General features: G+C 49.0%; 2 protein-coding genes across 5 annotated transcripts in view; both read left to right on the top strand.

Moving 5' to 3' along the window:
- Nucleotides 1-16469, top strand: part of CEP85 (centrosomal protein 85) — a 28186-nt gene extending 11717 nt beyond the window's left edge. For 2 of the 4 annotated variants that reach the window (XM_081057688.1, XM_081057689.1), the window contains exons 4-14: nt 1475-2169; nt 2942-3075; nt 3493-3610; nt 4650-4835; nt 8166-8318; nt 8551-8705; nt 9772-9883; nt 10763-10813; nt 12952-13059; nt 14176-14401; nt 14766-16469. In XM_081057688.1, the coding sequence (XP_080913814.1) occupies nt 1475-2169; nt 2942-3075; nt 3493-3610; nt 4650-4835; nt 8166-8318; nt 8551-8705; nt 9772-9883; nt 10763-10813; nt 12952-13059; nt 14176-14401; nt 14766-14926 (2099 nt within the window). In that variant the 3' untranslated portion in view covers nt 14927-16469. Of the gene's footprint in view, nt 1-920; nt 1167-1474; nt 2170-2941; nt 3076-3492; nt 3611-4649; nt 4836-8165; nt 8319-8550; nt 8706-9771; nt 9884-10762; nt 10814-12951; nt 13060-14175; nt 14402-14765 lie in introns of those variants that run through there. The other 2 variants (XM_081057691.1, XM_081057690.1) reach the window with 2 other exon arrangements.
- Nucleotides 16470-17646: 1177 nt separating this feature from the next.
- SH3BGRL3 (SH3 domain binding glutamate rich protein like 3) lies at nt 17647-19150 on the top strand. Its single transcript, XM_081056714.1, has 3 exons — nt 17647-17825; nt 18429-18596; nt 18711-19150. Exons 1-3 carry the CDS (start codon nt 17778-17780, stop codon nt 18774-18776), a joined length of 282 nt encoding a protein of 93 aa, XP_080912840.1. The 5' UTR covers nt 17647-17777; the 3' UTR covers nt 18777-19150.
- Nucleotides 19151-19803: the final 653 nt, after the last annotated feature.

Raw genomic sequence — 19803 nt, 5'->3', positions numbered from 1 at the left:
CGGATATTATGGTACCTTTATGGAGGATTTCAAGTAGAGAGCTTACTAGTCTCGGAAGTCTTCGTCACCATCAGTCTACCTTAACTTGTTGCCTAGTCCTAAAATTAAGTTGTGGGACATCAAAAACTGTGTCCTTTGACTCTGAAATGTCCTTCTCTTTTGGTCCTGAGAGACTGATACGTGTTATCAGAAATTACTGTGTTGTTTTGTTTTGTTTGCTTATTTTGTATGGCTTTTTATATATCCCCAAGATCATTTGAGTATAGGAAATTAGATACTCTGCATACGTTATAAGGGATAATTTGGCTTGCCTCTGTTTTTAAAGAGCTGAAAAGATGGTAGCTCATCTATACTCATATAATTCTGGAAAAGGTTATAGATCTGTCTTCATTAGCTGAGTGTGTTCTGTGTTGGTTGATGGAAAGGAAAAAGAGAAACAAATTGGTAGTCCACTCTTCATGGTAGATGTGCTTGGTTTGGAAAAGAGTGCTGGACATAATTGCAAAGGGAAGACATTTATATTCCTTGTCCCTTACTCACTTTTCTGCCTGTTGAAGGTAACAGGTATGCTTTCTTGTTTGCTTGCAGCCCATTACCCTGGCACATTAGTTCTGTGACCTTGTAGTCTTCTTCAGAATAGCACTTGGAAGTTGGAAATTTGTAGAAATGTGAACCTTCTGCAGCAGAGCTCATCAGAGTTGTCTCCTAACACTAGGAAAGAGCTAAAGGAAACATAAGTCCTTTATGTTTCCTTATGAAGGAAAAGGGAAAATCACAGTTGGATACAAATAAGGGGGTTAATAAAAGGCAAAATATAAAATAGAGGATTTCACTGTGTAGCCACTTGAGAGTGCTCACTGTGCTAGAGCGAAACCTGAGAGCTACTAAGAATAACTTCACATATCCAGGCAGTCGGTTCTGGTGAGTGGGAGAGAGAGCAGAATCCCGATTCCGATGCTGTCCTCCCTGCCTCGGATACAGAGCTGCAGCACAGTCCACTTCGCCTATTCTTCAGATCGTTTAGATTCATTGCTCGCCTTCACTGGGGCTTTTTGGAGGTCACACAGGATTCTTGTAGCCCTTGGAAAGGATTTTTTTATTAGATTGGATGATAGTTTAGAGGTTCCCAGCTCCCAGGAGACTAGGACCTAATCCGTTTCCCTTAAGTAAGTGATTTTGTTTTGAAGTTCAGTTTTCAACTTTGTTTGTTGATTAGCAAGATTTTTTATTCAAATACAAGGGACAGAGTGTAAGTTAAAAATGAAGCCAGTGTTGCTTTTTGTTGGCTTACCTTGTGAATGGCACTTGAGACCCTAAACACACCTCTCCCAGTTAAGCTGTTGTCTTTCTGCCTGATACTTGTGATCACAGTGCCCTCTCTCCCTGGTCTCAGAACAGGCAGAGAACTTGTGACATAGTAGCCAAACTCAGGACAGTTTCAATTTTGACTCACAGAAGACTATTCTCTCCACAGATTTTTGCAGCTCAAGTAGCAGCCCTTCTTTCCAGCCCATCAAAAGCCACGTAACCATTCCAACAGCCCATGTGATGCCTTCTACTTTGGGGATCTCTCCTGCCAAGCCAAATTCTACACCTGCCGGACCCTCTTCCTCCAAATTCCCTTTGCCAGGGTTGGCTGAAAATGTGGGGATGACAAGACATGGAGACCTCGGTGCAATGAAACGTTCTCCAGGCCTGTCTAGAGATCTCATGTATCTTTGTGGTGCTGCTGGAGAAAATGGAATTGAGCAGTCCTGGTTTCCAGCAGTGGGCCATGAAAGAGAAGAGATGAGAAAGTTTGATATTCCCAGTATGGAGTCTACCCTCAATCAGTCGGCAGTGGTGGATACACTTTATTCAGATCCGCACTACCGAGTCCACTTCCACAACCTAAGAACCGACCCAAACAAGGAGTTATACAAAGTGTTGCCTGAGACCAAGAAGGCACCAGGCAGTGGGGCGGTATGTGAGCGGAACGGACCACACCCTAGCAGCAGTGGGCACGTGCTTCCTCTGGGACTCCAGCCTGCTCCTGGACTCTCCAAGCCTCTACCCGCTCAGGTGTGGCAGCCAAATTCTGACCCGTGGCACCCCGTCGAGCGATCTTGTGAGCTCAGCACTTGTCGGCAGCAGCTGGAATTGATTCGTTTACAGATGGAGCAGATGCAGGTAGAGGCCCTTTCCTTAGATTTTGCAGGTTCTGTGCAGATCTTAGAACTATATAGGTTTTGTCCTATAAGTTTGACTCTAAAGAAAACATTTGTAAGAAAGAGTGAAGATGTTTGTAGATAGGAAATGAAGGCTTGTGAATGCTGTCGAATCTGTTGGGTGTCCAGTTAAACACCAGATAGGTTCTCCAAAGTAGAGGGTTACAATGGAAAACCCAAAAAGTCAACAGGCTAGGTACTTTTATATATAGAATCTTATTTAATCCTTATAGCACCCTGCTGAGGTATATGTAGAAATTTACTAGTTTCTTAGAATAAGTAATCTGTCCAGGGTCATAACTGGTAAGTGGCAGAGCTAGAATTTAAAAGCTGTCTGTGAATCCCTGTGTTTTTTCCACTATAACACTTTTGTGTTTAAAAAAGAAAAAGTCCTTGTGCTGCCTAAGAGTGGGAAGGAAAGACACTGGACATATTCTTCTTTTCTGGTTGGTGAGGACATCTTAACTGTTGACTTGTCTCTGTTGCCAGATAATGAAAGATAACTGACCTTTTCTTAGAAACTAGAGCCTTTCTGTGCAGCGTCCAGTTGGCAGAAATCTTCCTGGCAGGTTCTTTCCAGTCATGCATCAGAGCTAAAATTATTTCATAAACACTGGCCTTCTCAGGCTGAGCTAAAGTGAGCCTTGACTACAGACCCAGCTGGGTGCTGCTCAGGTGTTTTCAGGTGTCTGTGGGTCAAGATCAAGTCCCTCTGGACCTGCTTGTCTTTTCAGTTTCAGAATGGAGCCACCTGCCACCATCCCGCTGCTTTTGCTCCTTCACTGCCCACGTTAGAACCAGCACAGTGGATCAGCATCTTGAACAGTAATGAACAACTTCTGAAAGAAAAGGAGCTCCTCATTGACAAGTAAGAGGGCAAGGGGTGCCATAGGGCAGCTTCTGTCCTCCCAGCCCCCACTGAGGCCAACTAAGGAGGTCTCCTCAAGCGCAGCCCATGCCCCTCTGTTTAGGCCCATTCCTTGCCTCATGGCAGGGCTAGGTTGATAAGCAGCCTACTCCTTATCTGATTAACTTGATAGGCCAGCTGTATATCTCTGCAGGGGCTCTGGGGAGTGCCTAAAAGGGGCAGCTGGTTCTTTGCAGCTGATATTGCTCATTTCCCCTCATTCAGCTTTCTGATTTGCTCTCCTTCAGCAAAACAGCCCTGCCCAGAACCCAAGGTTCTTGCTTACATAGTATGGATTGTACCTATGTGAGGAAGTGGGGCCTCATACTGCAAGTGGCTTAGTGTCAGAACCCCAGACCATTCTACTGGCTTTTGCAGGCAGAGGAAACACATCTCTCAGCTGGAGCAGAAAGTGCGAGAGAGTGAACTACAAGTCCACAGTGCCTTTTTGGGTCGCCCTGCCGCCTTTGGGGATGTCTGCTTGCTGAGGCTACAGGTAAGCATTGGCAGCCAGGTTAGCCCTCTGCATGTCGTAACTCGGTATCTTCCCTATACTTCTCACTGTTCGGTATCCAGGAGATAGAAAAGGGACCAAGTGATGTAAGGTGTCCATCCTCAGAGTAGGCATCCTAATTATAAAGCATCCTTATTCTGCCCTTATGGGAGCAGAAAAGGCTTGAGGGAAGAATCAGGTGAAGTTCAAATGCCTTAGTGTCAAGACATAACTTGGAAGAAAAGAAAGAGCAAGGTACGTTGTAAGGTCCTAGGTTTGGGTGATGTTCTGAGAAGTCTTAATCTGCCAGCCCTGGCCAAATGGAAGGGAGGCAGAGGTAATGGGGGATTTAGAGCCATTTTCATTTTTATCTTCCATATCTAGGAGCAACTAAAGGAAACCATATTCTCACTGAGGTCAGTGGCTCAGAAGAAGCCTGCTTTGTTGACCAAGCTTCTCTGCAATTTGGGTTTTTCAGTGATGGGTATTAAGACAGATTATAGTACAGGCCTTGTGGGCCTATTAAGACAGTATTTCATCTTGTAGAATCAGAGTGTTAGAGAAGGGCCCTTAGATAAAATGTAGTTCACGTCTCTGATTTACTGATAAAAAAGAGGAAGAAGAATTTGCCTAAGGTCATGCAAAGAATGAGTGCAGGAGACCCAGGCCTTGAGCCCAGGTCTTCTGACGTCTTGTCCTGTGTTCCTTTAATTATACCAGGTATTGCTTTAAAGCAGTGGTTCTGAAATGTTAGTGGCCATCAGAATCACCTGGAGGGCTTTTAAAAACAGATTATTGAGACCTGACCCCAGAGTTTCTTTCTGAGTTAGTGGGCTTGGGATGGGAGTTGGGCTCAAGAATTTGCATTTCTAACAAATTCCCAGGTGATAGAGATGCTGTTAGTCCTAGGACTGCATTTTGAGAAGTACTGCTTGGAGGAATTCTTAGTGAATGATGGTATTTGACCACGAAGTCTGCTGGGATAAGTAAGTACAAGGGATTATAAGGGTAGGGAACAGTTACATATTGAGAATCTTTGCAGGAATTGCAGCGAGAGAACACTTTCTTACGTGCGCAGTTTGCGCAGAAGACAGAAGCCTTGAGCAAAGAAAAGATCGAGCTTGAAAGGAAACTCTCTGCTTCGGAAGTTGAAATCCAGCTCATCAGAGAGTCACTCAAAATGGCGTTGCAGAAGAATTCAGAGGAGGGCAAGAAACAGGAAGAAAGGGTGAGCTAAGGAGCTGATAGCTCTCTAATTCACAGAGGAGTTGGGGGTCAGCCCTCTCCTGCCAAACCCTAAGCTGTTTCTGGCCCCCATTCTTGGAACCAGGAGGAGCCAATTGGCTCAGACCCTACACTGACTTCTCATGCAGGACCTGTCTAATAGATACGGAGCCCTTCCTTTCGGTTTCATCTCCACAAAACTACTACACTTAAAACCCCTCACTGCTCCCAGTTGTAATGGGCCACCAGCTGGCCTACATAGAAAACCAGCCTGGGCAGTCATACCAGACGGTACTGTTGAAAGATGTTTAAATACCTGTGATAAATTTACATCATTCAGCATGGTTTCTCTTCATTCTAACTAAAAAGGAAAGAAGAATTCCATGTATGCAGCCAGTTTTGGAGTTTTTACATTTTTGCCAGTGCTCTTAGAATTGCCTTAGGGTGAGACTGGTCATCATAAAAGGAGCTAATTTAAAACCATTTGGTTCTGTTCACAGCTCGCAGATGTTCTTGGGGGGGGTCAGTTTAGTAATGTTTGGTTCTGGACCACTTGCATCAAAATAAACAAGAGCAGTGCTTCTTAAACTTTAACATGCTTAAGAATCACTTGGAAATCTTATTAAAAGTGTAGATCCAGCTTCGGTAGCTCTGGGAAGGGAAGGGGCCTGAGATCCTGCTTTTCTAACAAGCTCCCAGGTGATGTTGGTACCATGGCATGGCAAGGACTTTCAGGCTTGTGAAAAACTAAACTTTTAATCAAAGTAATACATGTATCTAAGTTAAATAATTAAATACCAACATGTTTATAATAAGACTTAGTGGTTCTGTGCCTGGCCCACTCCACAAAGATATCCATCCTCAACTCTTTCTCTTGATATACGAGTATATACCTCTATATTTGAATAGTATTCTTGATTTGGTTTTTTTTCTTCTTTTTACTGTTTTTGTTTCATGGAGGCAATATCTTATCTCTCTGACTATATTGATGATACTTTTTGGGATGTCTACATCTACTTGTGTTTTTTTTGTTTCCTTCAGGGACTTTTAATTTTGTTTTAGTGTCTTTTATATTAGAGGCTTGGTGATCCTTGAATGAATGGACACTTCAGAATGTCCATTTAAAAGTGAAGTAGTTAAAAGCTGGGTGGAAGCTCTGGGTTCCTGGTAGTTGCTGGTGGACTTCACTGTAGGATGAACAGACTAAAGTGTCATTTCAGTTTCACTGGGAACCCTCAGATATCGGTATCTGAATGTCTTATCTCACTCTCTGTAGAAGAGAATCCTCAGCCTGCTGCCTGGTGGGGAGGCTGGGAGCAGGAATGCTTTTGGCCTTTAGGTTCTAGACACTGAGAAGGAAACTAGGTTTAGAGTCCTGCGGTTCCGTACATAGATTTTTGTTTACACTTATTTTCAAGCCAGTGACTGGGTCCTCTGCTATGCCTGATGTCCCTGAGTCTGGAATCTCTCATGTGATTTCTCCAGAGAGCAGATCTCCAGTCTGCTGTTGGAGAATCCTGGCTGAGAATGTAGCCAGCTAACCTATACATAGACTTTCAGTAAGTCCCCCTGTTTTTCAGGTCTGTGCCTGGTAACCTACCTCAGAGGTTCCTGGCGCCTTGAGTACAGAGGTTCTAGGGGGTTGTAAAAGGCACATCGTTTACCAGATTTGAACTCCCACTGCGGATTAGCACTCTGCTCCGAGGTGCTTAGCCCCCCACCCCGCCTACTTTCATCTTCTGAAAACACGTTGAAGTGTCTCATATACTTTTGTCTCCTTCTCTGGTGACTTTTTAAAGTTATTGCTTTATTTCCTTCCTGTCATTTTAGAGATGTTTTGGGGAGAAAAGATCAATATCTGTGGTCAGTACACCATTTTTTTAAATTCAAATTTCGTTATCAGCATTTTCATTAAGCTTCTCAGGTGATTCTAATACATATTAAAACGTGAGAATCACTGATTCGGAGCTTGAAGAGTGCAGATTGTATCTGGTATAAAATGTTGGGCTTGATATTCAGGGATTTCTTTTAGTGCTGTCTTACCTTTCATTAAATTAGTAGATTAAGCCTGTGCCTCTTCGGCATCAGCAGATATGCCTTTTTTTCTGCTTTCTCTTGTGTCCCCCAGCTTCCTTTTTCAGAAGCCAAAGAAAAAGACATAATAGTGAAGAAAAAAGTCTCCGTTCAACAAAATCTTGATTGAGTGCTTGCTTTCTGCCAAGTATTGTGCTGTATATTGGGGGTATGATGAAAAAAAAATGGACACAGCCCCTCCTATCAAGGAGTTTGTAGTCTCAGCCCTTCTAAATGATTGCATAGCTTTACATCGTGTGGTATTTAGGGAGGAGTGTGTTACCTACCTAGTAACCAGAACAGACCAGACTTGTACGTCTACAGGGAAGTTGTTTATACTTCTGCAATTCAGTTCTGATACAGACCACCTAGAGTTAGTATCGGACTTCACAGTTTTAAGGACATAGTCCCCAATAAGACTGGGCTTATTTCAGATACAGACTGCAAGTTCTGGGTTCCCCGAGCCACCCATACTTCTAAGCAACTGGCTACAAATCTAGGGGTTCCCATGAACACTTCAGGTTCAGTAGTTTGCCAGAACAACTCATAATTCAAGAAAGTGCTATGCTTAGGATTGCAGTTTTATTATAAAGGATACAAATCAGGACCATCCGAATGAAGAGACAAATTCTGGAAAGGTCCTGAAAGCGGGGCTTCTGTTCCGTCTCCCTGTGGCACCAGGGCATGTCACCCTCCTAGCACATCCATGTGTTTACTAACCTGGAAGTGCTCCACTGAGCTTCAGTGTCCAGAGTTTTTATTGGGATTTCATTATATGGGCATGATTGAACTCAATCTCTTGCCCTCCTCACAGAGGTTGGGCTCAACTCCATTGATCTTTCTAGTACCAGCCCCCATTCTGAGTTATCTCATTAGCATAATGCATTCATGTTGGGCTCTGGCCCACTATGAATAACAAAGACACTCTTGTTTTTGGGAAATTCTAAGAGCTTAGAAGTTACCTTCCAGGAACCTGAGACAAAGACCAGACAAATGTTTTATTATACAGAAGTGCTTGGGCAATTTTTAAAAACTGCCTAGGGAGCCCTTCTTCCTTGCCCTACGTTGGAAAGTCCAGAAGTGCTAACTCCGCAATTTATGCCCTAATCTTAAATGGCAAAATTTGGTCAGCTTCCTGTCTTCATTGCAGTGGAAAACATTTATAGCCCTAAGGACAGAGACAATGGTAATTCGAAAAAAGTTGATGTTCAGTGTCCTAGAAGAGTCAACTGAGACAAAGTTTTGACATTTCTTTCCTTAGGTCAAGGGTCGTGATAAACATATCAATAATTTGAAAAAGAAATGTCAGAAGGAATCAGAGCAGAACCGGGAAAAGCAGCAGCGTATTGAGACCTTGGAGCGCTACCTGGCTGACCTGCCCACCCTGGAAGACCATCAGAAGCAGAGCCAGCAGGTAGCGGCAATGTCTGGGCATAGCCAGGGCAAGCCGGGAGTGGCCAAGCCAGGGAGACTTTCTCAGCCCCTGCTGCATGCAGTCACCCCGTGGTTTCCTGAAAGGAAAATCCTAAAAGAGTCATGTCCAGACTCACGTCAGTCAAATTCACCACTAGACTACAAATTTTTTTAGATACCCAGACAGAGTCTTCCTTTGCTTGTTGACCTAAGCACGGGGTCCTGTCTCTCAGCTTAAGGATTCTGAGTTGAAGAGCACAGAGCTGCAGGAGAGAGTGACTGAGCTGGAGAGTTTGCTGGAGAAGATCCAGGCAGCCTGCAGAGAGAAGGAGATTCAACTGGAAAGTCTGAGACAGAGAGAAGCCGAAGTCTCCTCCACTAGACATAGGTAAATATCCCCGTGGGGTTGGGGAAAGGAGTTGAGAGCTAGGTGCTGGTCCTGGCTACCCTACTCCCTACCTGTATGACTTTGAGCAAATCACTTTACTTCTCTGAGCTTCGTTTTGTTTGGATTGTAAAAGGAAAGCTGTCTTTGAGATGGAGTGGGGGGGTGTGGTGGTGCAGTGGAGGGCCTGTCGTATCCTTTGGAAGGCTCCAACGCAGTATCTGGCATAATAATAATACTGGGTAATAATCCCTTGAGTATGTATGTGTTGAATGGAAGCACTTTATAAACTGAGAAAAAATGAGTTACTGTATATTTGCTGAGAACTGGGGGTTATCCACATTTCGAACCTTGTAAGCTAAAGGCTACCAGGGGCATCTGTTTTTCCTCGCCTAGGGATTGCTCCTGATTGCCACAACAGCTCCTAAGAACAAAACAGGAAGCCGTAATGTACTCTCAGGGTGTCTTGGGAGCCTCCTCCATATTAATAGCAGTTTCTGAAAATGGGATGGCTGTGTTTCAACAGCCTCTTGGACCAAATCCAGTTTCTAATGGGATGGATTGGATTTCTCATCCCCTATTCAACCACAGTGACCTGTTGTTTATCTTAGCAGATGGGCCATGATGAAAGTGATTGTGGGGATCCGTTAGAAGAGACCATTGGTTGGAGTCAGAAGTGAGGGGACAAAGTTGACTCTGCCCCAGACTGTGTGCCAGGAAAAAGGAGGGTTTTTTTTTTTTTTTTAGTATTTCCCAAATTTCTACAGCATACATGTATGACTTTTATAATTTAAATACATGTGGTGAATGTTTATTTTTTAGATATCCAAACAAAGAATAAAAGAAAGAGTCTTGGGCAGGTGGCCATCGTATAGATGTTGGCCTCTAGGGAAGCGAACTAATACAGACCGAGTAACTTCTGTGTGGCCCACCCTGCGTTACAACACATTGTCCTTGGCTGTGGCTCAGAAGGGCCAAAGTGGCCCCCAAACCTACAGTACATAGTGGAATCAGGAGTCAGAGCCACATCTCTGACTTCAGAGTTCTCGAAGAAGCCACTGTCTTTCAGCCTGCAAGATAAGCATTGTGTGGAGGCCAGTGGAGAAAGTCCAGCCCAACAGGAAGAAGGTCCAAAAGTGGAAATGGAGTCCTGGCAGAAGGAATGTGATTCCCTCCGAAAGGTGACTGAGGGTACCATGGTTGTAACGGGTGGGCTGAGAGGAAAGAGAAGATTGTGTATTGGGAAGGAATCATGAATTTCTGGCCCTGAGCCACCCAGGATCTGTTACCCAGAGCTTTTCTCTTCTTTTTTGAGAAGTCAACACCCGCATAATGAGTTTCCGTTTTAGACACTCATCCTTAGGACAGACAGGCAAAGTGGGAGGAGGACATGCCTCTGACCAGCCAGACTAGATGCTCCCAAACGTTGCACTGAAGCTTGATACACTTCGTGTCTCAGGCCCCATACAGAACCTCTTGCACTGGGCTGTGAGGTGGCCCTAATTCAATAGAGAAGGAGGAAACCAAGGCCTGAACAGGTCAGCAAAAAGGAAGACTCAGAAACAGTTCAGAGAATACCGGAGGTCTCAGAGGACAGAAAACGGGGCCTCTTCAGGTTCTCTCCTCGGACAGTCAGTGTGATGAAAGCTCTGAGTAACAACCATCACAGCCCTGGATAGAGCAGTCTTCGTTAAACTGAATTTTTAGTCATGTCTTTCACCAAAGAACCAGAATGTCTGCTGGCTATATAGAAAGTTAATTCCACTGACCTACAGTCATCAACGGTGGGGGAATCTTCCGCCGCCCCCCCCCCCAGTAGTGGTCATAAGTCCACACTACATTGCTTTTTGTGACTGGAGCACAGGGGTGTGAAGCTGGTTAGCCAGGATAGGGAATCTGGGGTATGTTTCTATAGATAGAGCTACTTGTCTTCACCCTCGTCTCACCGTTGACTGGCCAGTGGGGCGAATAGCCAGACCACACATCTTAGTGTAGCGTCTTGCCTCCTGCTGCACTATCCTCCTGTACTTACAGCCTTCCTTAATAACTTTGTCTTTTAGATCGTGGAGAAGCAACAGCAGAAGATGGATCAGTTGCGTTCACAAGTACAGGTGAGCTGGAGTCCTTGGGACATGGTTGGTAAGACTTAATGATGGAATCTCAAATTCAGCCAACACTGTTCTGTTCTCTGCCATGCAGTTTGCTCGGTGTTAAGAATACAACAAGAATGAGACCCAATCAGTGCTTTTAGCCTACAGTCTTGTTGGGAAGGGATTTCAGCACAGTGCTGTGAGAGCAGTGTCCATGTTACCCTGGGGGAGCATAGACGCGGGGGAGGGGAAAGTCAAAAGAGGGTCTCTGGAGGTCATGGCCCTTGAAGGAGGAGGAAGAGTTAGGCCTGCAAAGAAGTGGAGCTGGATAAGATGGTGTTGGAATTCCAAACAGAAGAAATAGCGCAGTTAGGAACGTAGAGGCATGAAACAGCAGGGTTTGCACATGGAGCTGCAAGCAGGTTGATGTGTTGAAGTAAGGTGGTGAATGGAGAATTGGGCTATGGGAGAGCTTTGTCCAGTTAAATTAGCTTTTATTCTTCAGGTAGGTGATAGCATTTAATTGGGGTGTGAGGTGATCAGGTTTGCAGCTCTGGCTTGAGTGGGGAAGATGATTGGCACTTGGAGGGAGCCAAGGCTGGAGGCCAGTGGATTGTTGCAAAAATCCCAGTGAGAGATAATGAAGGAACCTGGCATAAGGCAGCATAGAAAGGAGGGGATGTGAGGGAACAGATTTAAGGGAATTTAGGGAGGTAAAATTGAGAGGAATCAGTGACTGACAGAATGTAGGGATTGAAGAATAAAGAAAAATCAAAGATGACTCCTGGTTTCTATTTTGGGCCAGAGTGGGAGTATCCTTAATTGGGTTCTCCAAGAAATCCTAGGTAAAGCAGGTTCACTTGGGTTCTCTGGACTCTAAAAGAGATTCACACCAAAATGAGTAAAATGCTGTCACTGTGAAGAGCAGCGACAGCTGCAACCCTGCCTTTCCCATTGTGTGGGTTGGGCGATGTCTATTTAGTGCACCCATTTCAAGTCCTGTTAGAATATAGTCAAGCCTAGTGAGCGGTTATACCCTTTTAAAATCCTGGGTTTTTAGTAGAGATTTTAATGGATCTCAAAGTATGTTTCCTGGATCCCTGAGGTTCCATAAAGATTGAAAAAGCCCAACATTTTAAATGGTACATTTGGCCATGATCAGGCAAATTCTCAGGTGAAATCGTTGGAATTAGGTGGATTCATAATGGTTGCCTTGGGTATTTCATGGTGATGAGACATTCTCCTTGGCAGTTACATTTTTTAATGCAAAATGGGAAAATTCAGAAAATTTTTCAATTATAGAAGTATTTTTTTATACTTTATTTGTTCAAATCAATTACAAAATTCAGGGGAAATTGGAATGAATAGAATGAGAGGCAAAAGATAACAAAATATAAATACTTCCCTCCCCCTGACTATTCCTATGCACACATATCACCCCCACCACCCCAACCTAGATTTGGTGCCTGTGGGTGTGCTCTCGCACCCCTTCTCATCTCTGTCAGAGCATTTAAAACAGTATTGTCAAGGGCTTGTGCTGTGAGCTCCTTAAAGACTGGTGTTGTTTTCAGTAGCCTTAGTGCCTGTCACAGTAAGTGCTCAATAAATATTGAACTCAACAAATGGATGTTCCCTGAGGAAAGTTATGGTCTAGTGGAGGGAGGAATCATGCACAACCAGCAAATGTACTCCTGGGCTCTGATGGAGGTGTGTAGTAGGGCAAGAGTAGGATTCATTGAATCTGATTTGCAGATTGAGGAAAGCTTGGGGCGGGCCTTGGAGGTTTCCTGGGTGACAGGTGGAGCAGAAGAGAAGTCTGGGCAAAGGGGAAGGGGTCTGAGCAACAGTATCAGAGCTGGAGACTTTGAGGGTAAAGGCCAGTCAGTCAGTCATTCGGTGTGGCTGGAGTGAAGGCTGTGTGGAGGTTGAAAAGCGAGATGGCTGGAAAAGTAAGAACGGGTCAGACTGGCCTGGATTGCGCTGCTGAGGAGCTGGCCTCTATTTAATACATGGTCAGGGGCTATTCTAAGATAATCTCTTTGCATCGGTGTGTGGGCAGGGTGGGGCTTTACTGTATAGTCCAGGCCAGAGGTGGTAAGGTCTGTGCCAGACTTGTTACCCCTACTGTGTTCTCCCAACATTCCTTGCCATGACTTCAGAGCCTAGAACAGGAAGTGGCTGAAGAAGAAGGAACTAGCCAGGCCCTGAAAGAGGAGGCCCAGAGGAGGGAGACAGCCCTGCAGCAACTTCGCACGGCTGTGAAAGAGGTGAGCAGCGTCAGCTAGGCCTCTTGGTGCTCTGATTTCTCTGTGTACCCTCCCCATTCCTACTCCCACAAGAGCCCCCATGTTTGAGAGGTCCCTGCTGAGCTTTTTTGGCAACGGAATAGGAAGGGACATTGTATCATCCTTTATATGAAAGGGCCTAAGCCTGTCTTGGAGTGACCATAATTACCCAGGAAAGCTTTTTGGATGAGAAAGTCCTTCTCTCTCCCTTTGTCTTGCTGCAGCCACAGATTTGTGGGGTTGTGGAGGGAAGGGTTCAAGAAGACTGAGGGTTTGGTGATCCTCATGGAGTAAACAGAGATGTCAGCAGGGGGCGACCAAGTTCCCTGGCCAAGTGCCTAGGAAGGAGCCGCCCAGAGCCAGGACTGTCACATGGCCCAGTGTGGGTGAAGGGCTGGGACTAGAGGACTCGATTCGGTGTCTTTAAAACAGAGCCGAGGTAGGGAGAGGAGAAGGAAAGAGACACAGATATACATGAATAACTGGTTTCTGTAGTGAAGCCTGACTCCGCCCAGGTGAAGGTTTGAAAAGGAAAGACACAAGCCAGCACTGTGTCTTCCAGGTCCCCAGCTTCTCCAGCCCCCCACCCAGTGGCCACTAGCTGTCATGCTTTTATTGCTCTGTGTATTCCTCTGAGACTCTGATCAGGCTGGCTGGTGGCCACTTTTGTCAGGGTGGCAGGGAGAGATTGAAACCAGTGTCTCCTCAGATTTCACGGCTCCCGTTAAGCCTTCTCTAATAGCCTGGCTAACAGACTTGGCTGAGGGACTGGCTTCAGATAGAGTTCCGCGGGCGGGCGTATCTTCTCTGGTTCCTATACAGAAACCTGGAGGCTCATGACTCAGAGTCTGCTGGGGAGCAGTTTCCTCTCCCAAGTGGGAGCCCTGTGGGCCCAGCCTACCTGGCGGCGGAAGTAGGCCTGATACTGGGAGGCGGGGTGGGCAGTGCTAGGCCTGGAAGGGGTGGGGAGGAAGGGACATCACCTGTGACTCATAGCCTCCCCTCCACACACATGTATACATACATCTACACTCAGGTTCAGGTAACTCTGCCTGTCCCTGGGCCTGGGGTAATGTGCTTGCCCACCTGTCTGCTCAGCTTTCAGCACAGAACCAGGACCTGATTGAGAAGAATCTGACGCTCCAGGAACACCTGCGCCAGGCTCAACCTGTGTCCCCATCTTCACTAGACACAGCCCAGCTGGCATTTGAGCTGCACCAGGAGTTGGCCAGTTGTCTTCAAGATCTGCAGGCTGTCTGTAGCATTGTGACCCAGAGGGCCCAGGGCCATGACCCCAATCTCTCACTGCTACTTGGCATTCACTGTGAGTCCTCAGACCAGGCTAGGACCCAGGCGTGTGGCTTTTATTCTCCTCTCACCCCCCTCCAACTTTCCCATACTTCTGGTAACGTGTGAACAGGGCTCCAGAGGCCTGGTCACTGCCCTCTGGGAGTTCCATGTTTCATAAAGTAGATGGATGTTCAGTAAATCTTTTGGGAACAGTTGTCCTTATGGGGTACCTTGGTGCCGGACAAACCAGAAGTGGCCCTTAGGCAGCAGGTTTTCAGCCCTCTATCCTCAACTGCTTTTTTAAAAGTGGCCTCAGGTCCCTCACTGCCCGAGCGTCCTGCCCCTCCACGTGAAGGCGTCTCCTGACTCACATTCTTCCGAAATGCTCTCTTCCGCAGCTGCACAGCACCCGGGGACTCCGCTGGATTTGCAGAAGCCGGATGTGATAAGGAGGAAACTAGAAGAGGTTCAACAGCTGCGCCGTGACATCGAGGATTTGAGGACCGCCATGTCAGACAGATACGCCCAGGACATGGGAGAAAACTGTGTCACACAGTGAGGAATGCGAAGCATGGGACTCTATTGCCCCAGGGACGATCTGAGCCCAGTCCAGCAGGTCCTGCCCCGACAATCTCTTGCCTCCTGTTTGCTGCTATTCTCAGAGAAGGGGTGGAAGGGAGGTAAGAGCCTGCACCTGGGGCCGAGGGCTGACCCGGGAACTGTGCCTCCCCCGCCCCACACATGGCTTTGCCTTGTTGGGTTGCATTTGTCCTGTCATCTTGATTCACCCTTTGAGGGTGAGTTACTAATTAACTTCTGCGGGTCACCTGGTTAAGTCCTCACAGACTGTTCCCAGCCCCAGGCTGACATCAAAAAACAGGCTGCTCACCTCCCTTCTCCTTCCTTTGGGATGGATCCACATTCATTCCCACTCCATACCTTGGTCCTGCTGATGCCCAGAGTTTGTTAAAGGGGCCTGGAAAGGCTGAGTGCCAGTCACAGTGGCCATTGGAGAATTCTCAGGCCCCACGTGCCAGCCTTCTGGGGAGCTGAGCTGGCTTTCTGCATTTACTTAGGCCCAGTCCCACTGCTTCCTCAGGGCTCTTGTTCACACAGACACCTCAGGGTGACCTATTCATTAGCAAAGTACCCACTAGCATCGGGGGCCTAGGGATGATAGCCAGGGCTCTTTCATCTGTGCTACCATGCAGTTTTACAGGAGACCCCACTCTCCTGCTGCCCTGTGCCCTTGGAGCCCTGGCCTTGTGGTCTGCATAGCCCCCTTCTCCTTTGTCCTCAGGCCGTCCAGTTATCCCCCTTCTTGGACTTGGAGTGCAAACTCCTCTGGTTCTGGGTTTGGGCAGGATTTTCCTCCCAGAATACCACAGGGCAGCTGCCAATCTGCTCACCCCTCCGCCTGGGGCTGGAGCTGGTGCCCAGCCCTCTTTGTGCCTCTTTTGTGTTTGGGGTGGGGTGGGGGTCCTTGTCCTTTCCTGCTCTGGGTTCCTTGAGGGTTCAGAGTACCCAGTACAGGGCAGCTTTACGGTATAGCTTTCAGTGTTTTATGGGGTTTTTTGTTTCTCTGGGGACTTGGGACCCTTTGCTTTCTGATTTCTTTTGCCTCCTTTGTTTAGGGTGCATCTCACAGTTGTTTGTATCTGGTTGCTGGGCTGGCCCCAGGCCGCTGCTAGATGTGGAGCCAGGCCAAGCTGGGGGGCTATGTGTGGGGATGGGGTGGCACTTGAGCAGTTAAGGAGCCCAGAATCAGCCACCACGAGATTCTTGCTAAGCTTTGGGCTGTCAGGGCAACCTCCTGGGCCTGAATGGAACTCTAAGTGTTTTTACAAGTTGTGTTTTATTTATGGAGTGACTCGTCCCTTCCATTCAGAGCAGCCCCACCCAGCCATCCCCTCAGCCTCTGGGCTCCTGCCTCCTAAAAGCAGAGCCGCCTGGTTGGTCTCCACCCTGTGTTTGGGAGCCCAGCCACCATGCTCACGGGTATTTTTCCTCATAAAGTTTATAAGCAGTTATTTATATGAATTCTTGTTATGTCAACTGGTTTGTATTGCCTATTTTGATTACAAAATAAAAATTTAACAGACTCCTCAGTTTTCCATTGCCTTCCATCACCACCAGCCCCTACTCCACCCCTCCTTTTGGCTTGTTAAATAGCCAAAGTCTGGGTGTTGAGCCAAGTTCCCCAGCAGCAAGGAGGGACCTTTGGCAGGTCTAGCCTCATGTCTGTCTCTACCACTTCTGCTCCTCTGTTCTGTGGGGACAAATAAGATCTCTTCCTACACAGCTTTGTGGTGGGCGAAGCTGCAAAGTCATAGAGCAAGTTTGTCATTGGAAAGAGTTGCAGTCACCTTCTGAGGAAGTCAGCTGCCCCTGGGTTGCTGTGAGGAAGTGGCTTCCCCAGAGCAAGGCAGGGTACTGTTTGCTTCAGGGAGCTAGAGCTGTCTTCCTGGGCCACTCTACAAGCACTGGATCTGGGGGGACTTCTGAGGGGTGTCTGGTCCAACCCCAGAAAGCGCAGTCTCCAAAGGGGCTGGTTGCTGGAGTCTGCTCCCTCCAAACCCCTCGAACTTTTGCTGAGAGTAGGAGTGATTTTGGAGTGCCGTCCGTGACCTGGAGTTGGGGTTGAGCTGAGACCCCCCCCAAACCAGCTATGTATCTGTAACATGGAGCCCTAACACCAACCTCTGCCCCCACCTTTTCCCGAGTTAGCAGCCTCTTACTGTGGCCTCCATCTGGCTCCTTGAGGGTGTGGCCCTGTCTCCTGCCACCACCCTTCCTTGTCTAAAACTGCCTTATTGGACAGGACTTTGGGGGGAAATCTCAAGTAGGGGCTGTCCCTGCATTGGTGTGCCTCCTGTCCTGACGTGCTAGCCAAGTGTGGGTATCCCCTGGGGGGCTGTGGGGAAGTGTCCCTTGGAGTGAGGTTCCTTAGCTTGGGACCTTTATGTTTGAAAACAGCCTTTAAAACCCGGAGCTGAGTTGAGCTGTCGTGGCACTGGGGGTTGGTGCCGCAGACCCGGGCAAGGCTGAGGAGGCGGCCTTTGCCAAACGCTCGCCCCTGCCCTCATGGCCTTTCCTGCCATCGGGTCCCTTCCCAGCCTTATACTGAACCCAGTTGAAAGAAGGGCCGACGGGGGTGGCCCTGCGTGGCACAGGGGTCCGGGCGCGCCCGCCCCCGAGGGGGAAGGGAGGGGAGGGGATCTGCGGCGTGCAGGGAGGGAGAGCGCAGGCCCCGCCCCTGCCCGCGCCGCCCATTGGTCCTGAGAGCGGTGACTCGCGGGCTGAGCAGGAAGGAAACCGCTCCCGAGCGCGGCGGCGTCTTCTCCAGGCCGTGCCGCTGCCTCTACTGCCGCCCGTCCGCCCGCGTGCCCGTCAGTCCGTCCACCCGCAGCATGAGCGGCCTGCGCGTCTACAGTACGTCGGTCACCGGCTCCCGCGAAGTGAGTGCGTGCCGGGGGCCCTCGCTGGGGGGAACGCGGGGTGCCTGGACCCGCCCCGAGGGCGGGGCAGGGGGGCTAGGCGCGGGGTACGGCCTCCCTGCTCGGGTCCCAGGGTGGGCCCTGCGGCCCCATCCTGAACGCCTTCAGCTGGCATCCTGGGGCCTCCGCAGCCCTAGCGTGAACTGCCCACGCCCATCTCCCGTCACTCGGACATGCATTCTCTGCACCCCCACTACCTGTACGACCCTGACCGCGTCCTTAACTTGCCCTTCTCCACCGTGTGTGTACCTGGGGCTGGGTGGCCCCTCACCAGCCTCGCTCAGTCCTGCCCTGCCTTCCCCGGGCTGAGCTCCTGACTCTCCCCACGCTGAACTTTATCCCATGTCTTTCATTCTGACCGCCCTCCATGTTTGGTGGTCGCTCTCGTTCTGCACCAATACAAGCCTGACTCACCCGTCACAGTCCTAGTGGCCAGAATCCTCCTCCAGAGCCTGGTGGGGGCAGGGGGACAAAAGCTCTTGGCCGCAGCCCCTCTTCTGCCCAGGGTTCCCCTCATAATTCCCTCAGCCCGCTCACTAACCCCTGCCCGCCCTCTTCCCCCAGATCAAGGCCCAGCAGAGCGAGGTGACCCGCATCCTGGATGGCAAGCGCATCCAGTACCAGCTAGTGGACATCTCCCAGGACAACGCCCTGCGGGATGAGATGCGAGCCTTGGCTGGCAACCCCAAGGCCACCCCACCCCAGATTGTCAACGGGGACCAGTACTGTGGGGTATGGGCCCTGGGGTTGGGGATGGAGGGAGTGTTGTAGGAGGACTCAGGCCAGAGTCAGACCTGAGACAAAGCACCAACACTAAGGTGACCCCTCTCCTGTCCCCTCCCCCAGGACTATGAGCTCTTCGTGGAGGCCGTGGAACAGAACACGCTGCAAGAGTTCCTGAAACTGGCGTGAGCCAAGCCCAAGCCAGCCCACTGGACTTCGCCATCACATTCCCCCAGCCACTGCTGGCCATGAAGGACCTTGTGACCAACTCCCTGTTGTTCCTAACCTTCTGACCTTGGAGCCCCTCCCCCCAACCCAAGCCTCTCCTCTTCCTCCCTCTTCCTCCATTCAGAGGCAACATTCCTTACCCAGTAGTCTCAGAAATTGTCTTAAGCAACAGCCCAAGTGCTGGCTGTCCTCAGCCCGGCCCTGGGACTGCCACCCTGCCTGGCACTGTCTGATGGGCACCTTCGTTGGTTCCATTAGCCAGGGCTCTGCCAAAGGCCCCGCAATCCCCAACCCGGGAGCACCCTAGAGACAATTAAATGTCCCATTCCATTGGCGCTGTGTCTGTTTGGTGTGGCCTGGACATCCTGGGTCTCTGCTCTGAGCAAGGCTGGTTGTTCCTGTGCTGAGGCTGCTCCTGTGGGCAGGTGGGTTGAGCTGTCTCCTGTGGCACCTGTGTGTGGGATAGTGCATGTGTTTGGCTGTACGTCCGGTACACACATACCTGTGTGGACCAACACTTTCTGAACAATGTTCACGTGCATGTGATGGTGTCCATGACGCCTCTGTATCTTGGTGTGTACTGCACGTTTGCGTGTCTGTCAGTAATGGGGCGGTGCCATGTGGCTGGCTGCTTGTGCTCCAGCAGATTGGCTAAGTGTGGGTGTGTCACAGCAGTGAGTACAAGCCACAGTTGTGCCAGTTTGGGGGCAGTGGCTTTTGTGCATAGTGTTGAGGAAATGTCCCCACCGGCTGTGGTTCTGGGCGTATCTGCACAGGGACCTGCAGGCTGCACATTTGCAGCTGAGCCTGTGCTGGGCCGGCCTTCCCTTCATTGGATGGGCTTAGCCCTTCAGAGAAAGGAACCTAGAGGACAAAGACCCAGCGGCCAGGCCCGGCAGCTGGGGCTCAAGTTACAGAGAGGGCGGTCGGCACCGCCCCCTCCCCAAGCCCAGCTGGGCCCCCGGCTTATTCTGGCGCCCAGCTGGGC

Source organism: Rhinolophus hipposideros, assembly GCF_964194185.1.
Source record: "Rhinolophus hipposideros genome assembly, chromosome: 8".
Lineage (NCBI taxonomy): Eukaryota > Metazoa > Chordata > Mammalia > Chiroptera > Rhinolophidae > Rhinolophus > Rhinolophus hipposideros.
The sequence above is the reverse complement of the archived record's forward strand: the minus strand, read 5'-3'. Positions and strand labels throughout refer to the sequence as shown.

Coding starts and splice junctions, on each gene's coding strand:
- SH3BGRL3 (XM_081056714.1), top strand. CDS start 17,778: ATGAGCGGCCTGCGCGTCTACAGTACGTCGGTCACCGGCTCCCGCGAA. Junction 17,826..18,428: donor CGGTCACCGGCTCCCGCGAA/GTGAGTGCGTGC, acceptor CTCTTCCCCCAG/ATCAAGGCCCAGCAGAGCGA. Junction 18,597..18,710: donor ACGGGGACCAGTACTGTGGG/GTATGGGCCCTG, acceptor CCCCTCCCCCAG/GACTATGAGCTCTTCGTGGA.